The 15,838-nt window shown below is 45.4% G+C and overlaps 1 protein-coding gene across 6 annotated transcripts in view; it reads right to left on the bottom strand.

Moving 5' to 3' along the window:
* LOC122560847 (syntaxin-binding protein 4) overlaps positions 1–15,838 on the bottom strand; it is a 136,150-nt gene that overhangs the window by 2,780 nt on the left and 117,532 nt on the right. For all 6 annotated transcript variants that reach the window (XM_043712009.2, XM_087997664.1, XM_087997665.1 and 3 more), the window contains one exon: positions 12,637–12,758. In XM_043712009.2, coding sequence (XP_043567944.2) covers positions 12,637–12,758 — 122 coding nt within the window. The remainder of the gene's footprint in view (positions 1–12,636; positions 12,759–15,838) is intronic.

The raw sequence follows: 15,838 nt of genomic DNA, 5'->3' as shown, positions 1-15,838 counted from the left end.
GACGTGCTCCGAGAACAGGACAATGGAAGCACCTCACCACTTCAGAGGAGACATTAACAGCTACCTGTGAAGAGGAATGGAACCATCGATACTGTCAGGATGTTGCATTGTGTGAAGGAACATTGTAGTTTCCCATTTCTTAATCAGTACCATTGTGCAGCATTATTATAAAACCGGTCTCATCCTCCGCTCTGGGAAGAGAAATCTGATCTATCTGTATAGACCGTCAGTTCTGTGTCAGCTAGTCTGTTTTCTCTTCCAGCAATTTCGCTTGTAATAAACTGTCAGTTTCACTTGGAGCTGTGTTTTGTGATCTCTAACCTATTGGGCAAGTTTCTCGGACAACTATGTATGTTGCCTCCAACAAAAGTAAGTGTTCTATCTTTAACCTTTTGATGTGTCAATGTGAGAATTTGTGATTGATGAGCACTGTTAGGAAGAAGGACAGATCATAACAGTCACAGATTGATATGACTTGAACGTTTACAAGGATCCTCTGTTGTGACCTGGGGATACCATCCTTTCTGTTTAACAATTGGGGAGGTGAAGAGAGTCAAGCCCCTAACAGGCAGAAACATTCAAATTCCAGGGTGGAGCATTATCTGTTTTGTTTGCCACTATATTCAGGCAAGTGACTGGTCTTCACAAAAAGAATGAAAATTTCCAACCAGACGATCTTCCAGCACAAATGCAGTCCATTGTAACTGTGTTGCTGTTTGAGAGAATTATTCAATTACTCTTCATTCCCAGCTTTTCCATACAAATTTATCCTTTTCAAAGTTGTATTAGAGTCATAGTCATCGAGATGTACAATACGGAAACAGACCCTTCGGTCCAACACATCCATGCCAACCAGATATCCTAAATTAATCTAGTTCCATTTGTCAGCATTTGGCCCATATCCCACTAAACTCTTCCCATTCATATACCCATCCAGATGCCTTTTAAATGTTGTAATTGTACCAGCCTCCACCACTTCCTCCAGCAGCTCATTGCACACACGCACCACTCTCTGTAAAGTTGCTCCTCAGGTCCCTTTTGAATCTTTCCCCTCTCACCTTAAACCCATGCCCCTCTAGGTTTAGACTCCCCTACCCTGGGGAAAAGACGTTATCAATTCACCCTCTCTGTGCCCCTCACGATTTCCTGAAGGTCACCTCTCAGCCTCCGCCACTTCAGATAAAATAGCCCCAGCTTATTCATTTCTCTATTGAAAGTCACTAATGAATGTGCTTTCACTGATGCTTGAGGCTATGAGTTTCAGGTTGTATCGCACTGCAGGGAAAATGTCTTGTGCCCAGTGGGTCCGCCCGCAATCTACTTCAGAATTTGTGTATAACGTTTAAGTGAGTCCTTCGCAGAGCTGTCTGGAGTCTGAGAAACAGACACTAATAGTCAAACCTTGGTCTTTTTCTAATTGAATTGCATTCCAATTGAAACGAGGGGAACATTTCCTATAACTGTCTGGGTACCTTAATGTTGAATTATTAATTGCTTCTTAACAGCCCTCATCTACCTTTCTACTCCATAGCCCAACACGCTGTATTGCTACACCGGCTTTCAGCGTTAACTAAGTGATGAAGGATTAGCACTCCGAAAGCTAGTACTTCCACATCCATGTCATTGCTAAGACTGGGATGGGGTGTAGTGCTATGACTTCAGTATCAATATTTTGAGTTTCTGGACAGCAGATTAAGTTGTAAACTTCTGCTTAGCTCCTTGGATTCATGTTTTAGACTCTGCTCGGTTTCTAGCATTTCATATTAAACTTTGTTCGAACTGAAATAAATGCGTCAGGAATGGCTCAGGATTGGGATCTTCCGACCAATCAGATTTACAGATGATTCTTTGCTGTGTAAAAACTTTGTGGACATTATCAATTAAAGGCTTATCGTCAGAGTGGTTAGCACTGCAGCCTGATAGTGCCAAGAACCCAAGTTCAATTCCAGCCTTGGGTGACCGTCTGTGTGATGTTTGCGTGTTCTCCCAGCTCCCTTGGGGTGCAGGTTAGGTGGATTGATTAAATTGCCCCATAGTCTCCAGAGATGTGTGGGCTAGGTGGGTTAGCTATGGTAAATGTGGGGTTCTGGGGATAAGGTGCGGGTGCTAATTCTGGATGGGACGCTGTTTGGAGGTCAGTGTTGACTCAATGGGCTGAATGGCCTATTTCTGTATGATAGGGATTCTGGGTGATTGTGAAAATCATCGAACATCCCATTACCTTCAAGTGTTGGGAACAGTGAAGCCAATGCTCCATTTTCAATACTCTTCCCTGTCATAACAACGCTGCAAAACCAACAGAATGAATCAACAATGTTGCACAAAGGTCTGCATCCCCTTGTAATTAATTCACTCTTGGCCTGCCACTGGCTGGGTCAGCACTTATTGCCCTGGAGAAAGTGCTGGTGAGCTGCCGCCTTGAACTGCTGTAGTCCTTGGGATGCAGGGAGACTCGGAATACTGTTCGAGAGGTAATTAGAGTCATAGAGATGTACAGCACGGAAACAGACCCTTCGGTCCAACTCACCCACACCGACCAGTTATCCTAACCGAATCTAATCTTATTTGCAGCACTAGGCCCATATCCCTCCAAACCCTTCCTACTCACATACCCATCCAGGTGCCTTTTAAATGTTGTAATTGTACCAGCCTCCGCCACTTCCTCTGGCAGCTCATTCCATAACCGCACCACCCTCTGTGTGAAAAAGTTGCCCTTTAAGTCCTTTTTAAGTCTTTCCCCTCTCATCCTGAACCTATGCCCTCTAATTCCGGACTCCCCCACTCCAGGGTTCTAGGATTTTGACCCAGTGATAGCGAAAGCATGGTAATGGAGTGCCAATTGAAGATGATGAGTGGCATAGAAGGAAACTTTGAAGCTTCCGGGTTTTCCCATGCATCCACTGCCCTTGTCCTTTTAGGAGGTAGAAGGTCCTGCTGAAGGATTGTATACATTAGAGTTTAGAAGGTTCAGAGGAGATCTAATAGAAACTTACAAAATAATGCAGGCTTAGAAAGGGTGGATGCTGGGAAATTGTTTCCGTTAGGCAGGGAGACTAGGAACCATGGGCACAGCCTTAGAATTAGAGGGGGTCAATTTAGAACGGAAATGAGGAGACATTTCTTCAGCCAGAGGGTGGTGGGCCTGTGGAACTCATTTCCACGGACCGCAGATGAGGCTGGGACGTTAAAGGCAGAGATTGATAAATTCTTGATCTCGCAAGGAATTAAGGGGAGAGTCGGGTAAGTGGAGTTGAAATGTCCATCAGCCATGATTAAATGGCGGAGTGGGCTTAATGGGCCGAATGGCCTTACTTTCACTCCTATGTTTTATGGTCTTAAGGAGACTTGCTGAATTTCTGCCATGCATCTTGTCGTTGGTACATGCTGCTGCTACTGAGCATGAGAGGAGAGAGTAAATGTTGAATGGGGTGAGTGGGTTGCAAATGAAGTGATTGCTTTGATCTGGGTGATGTTTTAAAAATTCATTCATGGGATCTAAGTATCACTGGCCGCATCCTTAGAGCTCCTTGGGAGGTTGGTGATGAGCTGCCTTCTTGAGCCACAGCAGTGTGTCGAGTGTAGGTAGCACACTGCTGTTAGGGAGGGAGTTCTGACCCAGCAACACTGAAGGACAGTGATATATTTCCACATCAGATGGTGCATGGGTTGGAGAGGAATTGCAGGCAATCTGATTCCCATGAATCTGCTGTCATTATCCTTCTGGATAGTAATGGTCATTTATTTGCAGGGTGCTGTCTAGGGATCCTTGCTATATTTCTACAGTATATCTTGTGGACAGTACACACTGCTGCTACTGAGCATTGATAATGGAGGTAAGTGAAATGAATTCTATCACACTCCTGCCCTGTGCCTTGTAAATGCTGGACAGACTTTGGGGAGACAGGTGAGGAGTTATTTCCTGCAGAATATCGACACAATGATAACACAGACCTCGCACCAATCCAGAGGAGTCTGAAGTTGTGCCTCCAAACAGAATAATTTCAAAAGAGTCAATTGGATTTTATTTCCAAACCAAACGAGGCCAACTACTGATCTTTAATTTGGGAGAATGGAAAATGTGAACTTTTGGACAGTTTTTAGTGCACTCAGTTCCATACCCATGGCTTCCACAGATTCAGATATCAACCATGGCACAGAAAGTGGAAAAGTCGCTGGTTTTGTTGACCTGAACAATGCAGAGTTTAGATTTTTCTGATCTATTTATACAGACCATGACCTGTCCTCCACATATATTGATTGCATTGAATTGAATTGAATTGAATTGAATTAGCTTTATTGCCACGTGCACTGGAATGAGGGCAGTGAAAAGTTTGCAATGTCACCGCTTATGGAGCCATCTTAGGTACGTGTCATTGAGGTACAGATACTTGTGCATCTTATCTAACGTATATATATATATGGAGGTTGGTTTGCTCAATTGCCTGGCGGGCTGGTTATAATGCAGAGTGATGCCAACAGTGTGGGTTCGATTCCTACACCTGTTGAGGTTATCATGAAGGACTGTCTTCAGCTGAAGCATGTTGACCCTCAGGTTAACCCACAATCGGTTGTCTCTCTGCAATGGGAGTGCAGACCCAAGGTCTGCTAGGACCATGCTTTGCCCTCCATGAATGTGGAGACTACTCTGTCCTTTCGAAGATGAGTTAATATTTATTTATTGAATTTTAGTCGACGAGTATCTAAGGTGAAAAATGAGAACATTCCAATATCATGTGGTTATTTGAACCACAGAGCTAACAGTGATTCATTCTGGGCAACACAATGACATGCAGCACTGTCATCCTCTGAAGCCCCAATTACGTCTGTTCACAATTACTGAGAACAAGCCCAACTTTAAACTATGGCATCTGTTGTTAACTAACGCTGTATCTACTTTGCAAGTCATCTTACAGCTTTAGAAACATATCTAGACCTGCAGCATGATAATTGCATAAAAACAGAGTTCATGTGAATCGGATGATGACAGAGACAGTTTTGTTTTTGTTACTTATAGCAGTTAAGAACCCCAGCTAATTAAAAGTTGTTATTTTATGATGGAGTGCCAAACGTTGTGTGGAAAAATATTATGCAGAAAGCCCGCACACACAGTGTGTGCCAATCTTGGCCCATGCTTTGTGTTTTCATGTACAAACAAAGCTGTCACATATTTTCACTTTGAACATTTAACACCAACTACAGGTATTTCACTATTACACTATTTCAAACCCAATGCAGGTTTCAAAGGCAGAATGTTTCAGGAAGAGAATTAAATTGAACGTTGGCTCCCTCGTGTGGCCAAATTTTGCATTGCATGCATTGTCCTGGTTAAGAACAAGAGAAGGCCCAACCCGAGGAGGCCATTCAGTCTCTCGAGCCTGTTTCAACGTTCAATACAATTACGACTGGTCTCATCTCAGCTTCCAATGCACTTTCCTGCCTGCTCTCCCGAACCCTTCTGTAGTGATTGTAACAAGGTTAGCCAGATGGACCTCCTAGAATATGAGTTCCCTGAATGGGGATGTTAATCTGGTCAGACTCTGGGAGTTAGCTCTGCTGAGGCTGTACCAGAGTTAAGGACTTTCCACGTGTAAATAAAGGGTGGCAGGATACCGGCCTCTGTGGAGTTATTTCATGGGAGACTGATTAGCAAGGTTAGATCTCATGGAATACAGGGAGAACTAGCCATTTGGATACAGAACTGGCTCAAAGGTAGAAGACAGAGGGTGGTGGTGGAGGGTTGTTTTTCAGACTGGAGGCCTGTGGCCAGTGGAGTGCCACAAGGATCGGTGCTGTGTCCTCTACTTTTTGTCATTTACATAAATGATTTGGATGCGAGCATAAGAGGTACAGTTAGTAAGTTTGCAGATGACACCAAAATTGGAGGTGTAGTGGACAGCGAAGAGGGTTACCTCAGATTACAACAGGATCTGGACCAGATGGGTCAATGGGCTGAGAAGTGGCAGATGGAGTTTAATTCAGATAAATGCGAGGTGCTGCATTTTGGGAAAGCAAATCTTAGCAGGACTTATACACTTAATGGTAAGGTCCTAGGGAGTGTTGCTGAACAAAGAGATCTTGGAGTGCAGGTTCATAGGTCCTTGAAAGTGGAGTCGCAGGTAGATAGGATAGTGAAGAAGGCGTTTGGTATGCTTTCCTTTATTGGTCAGAGTATTGAGTACAGGAGTTGGGAGGTCATGTTGTGGCTGTACAGGACATTGGTTAGGCCACTGTTGGAATATTGCATGCAATTCTGGTCTCCTTCCTATCGGAAAAATGTTGTGAAACTTGAAAGGGTTCAGAAAAGATTTACAAGGATGTTGCCAGGGTTGGAGGATCTGAGCTACAGGGAGAGGCTGAACAGGCTGGGGCTGTTTTCGCTGGAGCGTCGGAGGCTGAGGGGTGACCTTATAGAGGTTTACAAAATTATGAGGGGCATAGATAGGATAAATAGGCAAAGTCTTTTCCCTGGGGTTGGGGAGTCCAGAACTAGAGGGCGTAGGTTTAGGGTAAGAGGGGAAATATATAAAAGAGACCTAAGGGGCAACTTTTTCATGCAGAGGGTGGTACGTGTATGCAATGAGCTGCCAGAGGATGTGGTGGAGGCTGGTACAATTGCAACAGTTTAGAGGCATCTGGATGGGTATATGAATAGGAAGGGTTTGGAGGAATATGGGCCGGGTGCTGGCAGGTGGGACTAGATTGGGTTGGGATATCTGGCTGGCATGGACGGGTTGGACCGAAGGGTCTGTTTCCGTGCTGTACGTCTCTTTGACTCTAATAAGACATGTCCTGAAGAAACCCGCTCACAGTAGCTATCTTTGAGTTGGCGTAAGCGTTTCTGGCACCAGGAAAGCTTGTCTTGTTTTATCATGCCAATGAAGATTGGGTCCAATATGTGGAAAAATGCATCTTCTTTTCTGTGCAAATGACATTGGGGCAGATGAAAAGCAATGATCAACCTTCCTGGCAGTTTGTGGAGCCGCAGCTTTTTTCAGTTATTAGGAGGCTACCTTTCCCTGAGGCACCAGGTATGAAAGCCTTTTGAGAGCTGACTGGTTTAGTTAGGGAATATTGTGACCCCAAGCCTCCTCTAATCCTGAGACGCTATCGGTTTTACTCAGTAAGTCAAAAACCAGGGGAATCATGTCATGATTTTTGACGATATTAAGATGACTGGCAGAGGCATGTGACTCTGGTTTAACCGTTAATAAGATGCTGAGAGACTGTTTGGTTTGTGGGATTAATGATGTCAACATGCAGAAGTATCTACTAGCCGAAACCCATCCAGACTTCAAACAGGCTCGACAACTGGCTTTATCATCGGAAAAGGCGGCAAGTGGAGCATATTTCCCTGGGTACAACAGAGTGTTACAAGGGGACATAAATTTAAGGTGAAGGGTGGAAGGTATAGGGGGGATGTCAGGGGTAGGTTCTTTACCCAGAGAGTGGTGGGGGCATGGAATGCGCTGCCTGTGGGAGTGGCAGAGTCAGAATCTTTGGTGACCTTTAAGCGGCAATTGGATAGGTACATGGATAGGTGCTTAAGCTAGGACAAATGTTCAGCACAACATCGTGGGCCGAAGGGCCTGCTCTGTGCTGTATTGTTCTATGTTCTATATGAGTTACAGAGTATTCCAATGGAAGTGACACCCTTGCCAGCACGCTGACTGAGCGTGGGGGGACACTGATTGAGTGAAGACAATTGCATGGCCTCACTCAGAACATATCCTGTCCAGAGGGACTCTCGGTTAGCCTACAGCAAAACCCCAAAACAAAGCTAAGCCTTGGCCAAACGGTTAACATTTTCTTCAGGAACCGGGCCGGTAAGCCGTTAAAGTTGCTGTCGGAATGCAGACTCGAGACAGCTAAAGAGTACAGGTGGTTCTGCAATAATGTTACAGTTCTATTCTTCTACAAACTCACGCGATGGAAAGCTGCTGTAGAAAATCACTATACCCATTCAGTAGAAAATTCATGCTATCCAAACAGCGTCCATAATTCGTCAATCACGTTATCGTCGATTCACCTGGACGGAACACACATTGTACCAGAATGACCTGTAACACTGGGTCTGAGTTGAGTAAAAGAACTGATAGGCTGGTATCCAGGACAGTGACACCCTGGAAAGTCCAACTACAGCTGGTTTGGAACAGCTACGTTGCTTAGCAACATCCAAATCAGAGCCAATCAAAATAAAGGTCTGGTTAAATGGTCAGCCAGTTCTAACAGGGGTCGATACCGGCGCGGATGTTTCAGAGGTTGTAGAGCCAGGCCTTAACAAAATTCACTCTGGACTCCAACTCTAGTACAAGACCCTGGCTAGATGGAGAACCTATACTGGGGATCCCTTACAGATTAAGGATACAACATCGGTTTGGGTCTTTTATGAGAAGCAGCTGGTACAGTTCCCACTGATTGTAGTAAAAGGCTCAGGCCTAAGCTTGATGGGGTGACATTGGTTAAGACAGGTTTACCTTGATTGGCTCAATATTTTACAATTAGAAAATGGCCGCCTGAGTGAAGTCCTAATTAAATACCCGGAAGTTTTTCAGGAAGGTCGAGGGACTATCAAAGGAGCCAAGGCCACACTCGGTGTTGACCAGGAAGTAATTCCCTGACTCTGCGAGGCCTGCCCAGTGCCATTTGCCTTAGGGGCAAAAGTAGAGGCAGAAATCAGGAGGCTGGGAAACGAAGGAACCATCGAACCAGCCCAGTTTGTGGACAGCACCGATCGTACTGATTGTAAAAGCCTGATGGGTCGGTTCACCTTTGTGGGGATTTTAAACAAATGGCAAACCGCTCCTCACAGCTGAACAAATCCCCGGTCCCTCACGTCGAGGATTTTATACACAAAGCTGGTGGAGGGCTGTTTTTCATGAAGCTGGTGGATCATCTGGTGAAGGAGCAGCGCTCCAAAAGCTCGTGCTTCCTGTTGGACCATAACCTGGTGTTGTGTGATTTTTGACGTCGTCCACCCCAGTCTAACACCGGCACCTCCACATCATATTTGAGGTATGTAAGATATGAAAGGAGATTGACAGAGAAAACATGGAAAGGATGTTCCTCGTGTGAGCAATGGTCACTGGTCCTGAAACGTTAACTCTGATTTCTCTTCACTGATGCTGCCAGACCTTCTGAGATTTTCCAGCAATTTCTGTTTTAGATTCCTCATGTGAGGCAATCCAGAATGAGAGGTCATACTTTTAGGAGAAAGGAAAGGGGATCTGACAGAGATCAGGACGTAGTTCTTCCCTGAAAGTGCTGTGAACCCGTATAATTCACTCCCCCAGAGTGTGGTGGATGCCAGACATTGAATAAATTTAAGAAGGGGATAGACAGATTTTTCGTTTGTAATGGGTTGAAGGTGAAATAACTCCACAGAGGCTGGTATCCCGTCATCAAGTCATCCTTTACTTACCCAAGGAGAGTGCTAGACACTGATCCAGGTCCCTCAGAGTCAGCTCTCAGAATGAACAGAACCCCTTACCCTCCTGTTTATATTTGTCAGCCAGGGCTCCCCAGTTACCATGTTAACAGCCCCAGTCAGGGAACTCCTATTCTATGAGGTCCACCTGGCTGACCTCATTATATTCCCTACATCCCTCCCATTCTGAGTCTGAGGACATAGACCAATTATTTTTCTGAAGCTCCTCCTGCATTGTTTTAACATTGGGCCAGGTTCCTCAGAATCTGATCTGGACAGCAGGTAATGCACTATAGCTCACCCCTTGCACCCAGAGCCTGTCAGAAAAAATTCATTCTCTTCTTCAGGCTGCAAAGGCATCAAGGCAACAACATCTGCCGTGTGGATCTCAGATTCCAAGATCTCCTCAACGTTTGATGGAGACAGAGAACCCTAGAATTCCAACTGTTCCGTGGAATAGGGCACATTTTGCTCCATCCCCATTTGTGTGTTTGCAGCTTCCATATGGTCCACATGCTTGCTCAGGACCGTCCCACTGACCCGAGATTTATACATCACTGGGCCTGACCTCGCATTCACCGTATCTCATCCCATGCAGGACCCTTCCCATGGTTCCTACATCAGACTTCACCCCCTGAGGTAAACCGTCTCTCTCGCTTGACAGAGTCTTGTGTCTGGCATTGACGTTCCTGATGCCATTTCACCTTCCCCCCGCCCCCAGGTCCAGGAAGATCAGATCTAACCTGGTGCGGAGTCTTCTCCTCATTAACAACTCTGCTGGTGCTGTCCCTGTATATGGATGAGGGATGGTCCAAAATTCAAGCAGGAACTGGGACAGTTTGGTATTGAGTGAAGCTTAAGCTGTTTCTTTAAGCCTGCCTTCAAAGTTTGGACTGCTCTTTCTGTCAGACCATTGGATGATGGATGTTATGGGGCTCTCCTTGTATGTCAAGTACCATACGGCTTTCAGAAATATTCAAATTCCCTGCTGGGAAACGATGGTCCATTGTCTGTGACCAACACTTCCAGGAGTCCATGTATTGCAAAAGATGCTTGCAGTTTTTCTATCATCGTCCCTATGTTTGACAAATAAACTCTATGCACATCCTGTCACTTTGAGTGGATGTCCACAGTGATTAAGAACATTGAGCCCATGAAGGGACCTGCATAGTCATTGTGTAATCGAGTGCAGGGTTTACCTGGCCATTCTCATGAACGTGGTAGGGGAAGGGTTTGGTGTTAATTACCTGTCCGTCTTGGCACTCTGGGCACTGCCCTGCACCAGTGTGTCTCTGTCTACATCCAATCCTGGCCACCAGACACAACTTCTCGTCAACATTTTCATTTTGGAAGCCCCTGGATGACCCTGGTGGAGTTCAGCCAGTATCTGGCAGCGACCTTTGCTCAGGACAATCACTCCCACTCCCCGTAATAATATGCCATCTTCTATGGTGATCTGGTCTCTCCAGGTCCAGACAAGTTTTGGTTCTGGGTGTGATGGCTTTTTGGTTTACCCCATCAGCACCGGCTGTTTCAGTTTCGCGAGGCCCGGATCCTTCTGTGTCCAAAGTCTGATATTGGCAGCTGCGACTGGAAGTGGGTCCAGAAAGTTTAAAACCGTTGACAGACTCTTCCAGTGGCGGTACCCTAGTAAGTGTATCTGCCAGAGGAAAGTGGCTGAATGCATTTGCATTCACTACTTGACCTCATGGATGATGATCTAGCTTGTAATTATTCGCACTTAGTATTCAAGACCATCACTGAATTCACCCTGAAGCTATGGACTGCACTGCCTTGTTCTCTTTAAGTAGGCCTGGCAGGGGTATGTGGTCCGTTATTATTCCAAATGTACCCATAAAGATATTGTTGGCAATTCCTGACTCCAAATACGACGGCCAAACCTTCCTTCTCTACCTGGGTATATTTACGTTCTGCATAGCCAAAGTCCTAGATGCATACGCTATTGTGTGAACCTCTCCACTGGACCACCTATGACCTAAGATTACCCCGATGCCTTATGGGGAGACATCACGTCATACCAGATCTCACTTGGGATCATAGTGTGCCAACAGCTTAGAGGGTACAAACTGTTTCTTCATCTCCCTGAAAGATCAGGTTATGTATGAACTTTCTGTAATGGTTCACCAGAGCAAGGAAAGACCTAAGCTCCGGTACAGACATGGAAACCGGGGCACCTTTGATTGCTGTCATTTCATCTTCCAATGGGTGTAACCCAGTCATGTCGACTCTGTAGCCCAAGTAGCTTAGTTGGCTGGACATCTGGCTTGCGATGTGGAGTAAAGCCAATGGTGTGGGTACAATTTCCGGGCTGGGTGAGGTCACTCTGAAAGATGTTCCTTCTCAAACCCAGCAACCTGAGCATGGGGATCCTCAGGGTAAACTTCTCTCTCTCCAATCAGAGATAAAGGCCCACTTTACCTTTAGTACAAATACTCAGCTGGGTCGGAGCAGAAGATCCTGCCATGAACCCTTGCCCAAGGTCAAGGTTACCCATTGTGTGCAAGACTAACATAATTTACAGGACTCCATGCAAAGACTGGACGAAACACAACATGGGACAAACAGGCAGACAACTAGCAATCCGCATCCACCAACACCAACTAGATAGTAAATGCCGCAACCAGTTGTCCCTAGGAGCCACACACATGGATGACAAGGACCGCAAATTTGACTGGGACAACACAACGATCACAGGACAAGCTAAACAGAGGATAGTCAGAGAATTTCTAGAGTAGACAGGCAGGAGGCTAAAAGAACACAGCAAGCCAGGCAGCATCAGGAGGTGGAGAACTCAGCAAACTGAAGAAGGGTTACACCTGAAACGTTGACTTCTCCACCCTCTGATGCTGCCTGGCTTGCTGTGTTCCCCCAGCCTCCTGCCTGTCTGTTTTAGATTCCAGCATTTGCAGATTTTCTGTCTCGCGAAGAGAATTTCTAGAAGCACGGCACTCATCCCTCAACAACTACATAGATCTAGTCCCTTGGCTGCTACAACAAACTACTGGAACTGTCAACCGGAAACAACAGGAATGGAACCAAATAAATCCCTGATGACACCGTACAGCAGGGTTTCACAGGAGGCCCCAAAGCACTGAAGCTGACACCTAGACAGGGGACGAACTGTCTGCAAATCAACCTCCCAGCTCGGCGAACATACCCACAACCCCGATGAACCCTTGGTTTCAGCTCACCGTTTTCATTGTTTGGAGAGCAGATCCCCTCAATCAGCTGCTTGGCTTCAGCTGCTAGGAGTTGTTCAGGACCAGGAAGGGCTAGGCCACTTTCTCTCTGCAGGTGCTTGGACTTGAACACCCTGTAAGCAAGGTGAGATATGTGTTAGTTCAATGTCTTTCAGCTCATCCAACTGTGCATTTCTTAAAAATAACATGAACGTTACCTTCATGCACACTGAGCTTCTAGTGACAAGTGAAATTGACACCAATGGAGCTGCAGCAATGACAGGGATGTGCTACACTGCGCGATATTATTACTAACATAGCATTAGCAGAGACCAACAAGAACGCTTTACGGTCAAATTAGTATGTTTATTGCAACAGCACATTGTTAAATACAGGATTTCCAGTTAATCATTCACCAAAGCCTTGAACCACATTAGAACTTCTCAGTGTTGTAAAAGATACCCTAAACTGTGAAAATACAGGTCAAGGCGTATAAACGCAACCTTTTGTTTCCAACAGTACAGCCTTCTGTGGCTTGTCTATTGTCACAGACTAGAAAAGTGACATTGGTGAATGATGCGTTTCCTGGGTTCAAAAGGCAGGTTTATGTCCGATATACTCAGCATTAGTCGAGGGGCATACATCTGACTTGCTGAAATCTGCCTATCATAATTTCAGCTGCTCTCATCAAGAGTCAAAGAAAACAGTTTGCCCAGACTTAGTCATGTTCTTTGCCTTTGCTTACAACTCAGGTTTTGTAGCAACATTACAGCTGTTCCTTCCTTGAATCTATGTTTGAGTGATAGCCAGCCCATTTAGGTTGTGAGAAAATCTGGAGGGCACACACTATTACTACCTTTGTCAATCAATCTGATGTATCATATGTCCCTACAGTGTGGAAGCAGGCTATTCGGCCTGGCAAGTCCACACTGATCCTCTGAAGACCATACTGCCCATACCCATCCCCACCTAGCCTCATAACCCTACATTTCTCATGGCTAATCTGCCTAGTCTACAATTCCCTGGACACTATGGGCAGTTTAGTACGGCCAATCCACCCTGACCTGCACATCTTTGAACTGTAAGAGGAAACCGGAGCACCCAGAGGAAACCCACACAGACACGGGGAGAATGTGCAAACTCCACACTGTCACCCAAAAGTGGTCCTTAGTGCTGTGAGGCAGCAGTGCTAGCTACTGTGCCATCATGCCGCCCTTTTATTTATTGTTTAGTTTACTTGACAGCTTTTGCAAATTATTATCATTTAGATCCGGTGAACATTCATCCTCATCACAAAGAATTAAGTTGTATTGAACAGTTGTCCCAGCCATTTTGCCAGATTGTCTTATCCATCCCTCCCTGGACATCCCTTCCTTCCCATGCCATTCCTAACATTCCCCTGTTTACCACAACCCTCCCATCAATCCCATTAGAAAAATCTCTCCAGCCAGCATCACATTGTTGTTGAGTTCTGTCATAACTCGTGCTGGAAGAACAAAACACAGAGCTACAGATTTAAATTTGAATAAAGACATAAAGCTTTAGTGTTCTTACCTGTGCTAGCTGACCTAGCACCCCTCCAGATCAAGTAATTACCTGAGCAGTACAGAATATACTGTCTATGATCTCACTCAGCTACCAGCTTAGCATCTGTTGTAAGATCAGCCCTCACCATTGCTCATCATAATCTGGTAAATTTGCTGCTACCACCCTCTTTCCTGGTGAGAATCTCTAGAGCTCTGCTTGGTCTAGTGTGGTAGATGGGAAACCACTTGGTAAGCTACTGAGAAGTGGCACTTTTAAAACATAGAACATAGAACAATACAGCGCAGAACAGGCCCTTCGGCCCTCAATGTTGCGCCGACCTGTGAACTATTCTAAGCTCATCATCATCATCCATGTCCAAGGATTGTTTAAATCTCCCTAATTCTGATCCCTGATCAAGATATAGTTTACTGCAATGGTAGCAACTAACTGTAAGTTACATTGATGTGACAAGCATTGTTACAGAGACTATGAGGAAGACTCAGTGGGTAGGGAAGCTGCTGGAGAAGATACTGAGGGGTAGGATCTATTCCCATTTGGAAGAAAATGGGTTTACCAGTGATAGGCAGCGTGATTGTGTGCAGAGAAGGTCATGTCTTACCAACTACAGAGGGACCCCGATTATCTGGCATTCGATTATCTGAATATTGGATGATTCGACAAGATGGCAAGGTCCCGATGCTTGGCTAGACTATGTTATCCGGCATTCAATTATCCGGAATTCAATTAACTGAATGAAATACTTCCCGTCCCTATATTTCAGATAATTGAGGTTCCTCTGTAAAGAGAATTCTTTGAGGAAGTGATAAAGTTGATTGATGAGGGAAGTGCCGTAGATGTAATATACATGGACTTCAGTAAGGAGTTTGATAAAATTCTCCATGGTAGGCTGATGTAGAAAGTGAAGTTGCATGGGCTCCAGGGTGTACTAGCCAAATGGGTAGAGAACTGGCTGGGCAACAGGAGACAGAGAGTAATAATAGAAGGGAGTTTCTCAAAATGGAGACCTGTGACCAATGGTGTTCCACAAGGATTCATGTTGGGACCACTGTTGTTGATTAGATTAGATTTCTTACAGTGTAGAAACAGGCTCTTTGGCCCAACAAGTCCATACCGACCCTCCGAAGAGCAACCCACCCAGACCTATTCCCCTACACCTAACACTACAGGCAATTTAGCATGGCCAATCCACTTAACCTGCACATTTTTGGATTATGGGAGGAAACCGGAGCACCCAGAGGAAACCCACGCAGACACGGGGAGAATGTGCAAACTCCACACAGACAGTTGCCTGAGGTGGGAATTGGACCCGTGTCTCTGGTGCTGTGATACAGCAGTGCTAATCACTGTGCCACCCCACGATATGATATACGTAAATGATCTGGAGGAAGGTATAGGTGGTCTGATTAGCAAGTTTTCAGATGACACTAAGATTGGTGGAGTAGCAGATAGTGAAGGGGACTGTCAGAGAATACAGCAGAATATAGAGTCATAAAGTCGCACAGCATGGAAACAGACCCTTTGGTCCAACCCAGACCCCTGTTTCTCCTCTCTTCCTTTGATCCCTTTGTCCGCCTCTAGCACCTCCACTGGCAATGTGTTCCAGGTACCCACCACTCTCTATGTAAAGAACTTGCCACGCATATCTCCCTTAAACTTGTCCCCTCTC

The sequence above is a fragment of the Chiloscyllium plagiosum genome, unplaced genomic scaffold, assembly GCF_037043375.1.
Source record: "Chiloscyllium plagiosum isolate Xiang-an unplaced genomic scaffold, Cpla_swu_hap1 HiC_scaffold_20, whole genome shotgun sequence".
Taxonomy (NCBI): Eukaryota; Metazoa; Chordata; class Chondrichthyes; order Orectolobiformes; family Hemiscylliidae; genus Chiloscyllium; species Chiloscyllium plagiosum.
This window is presented reverse-complemented; position numbering and strand designations above follow the sequence as displayed.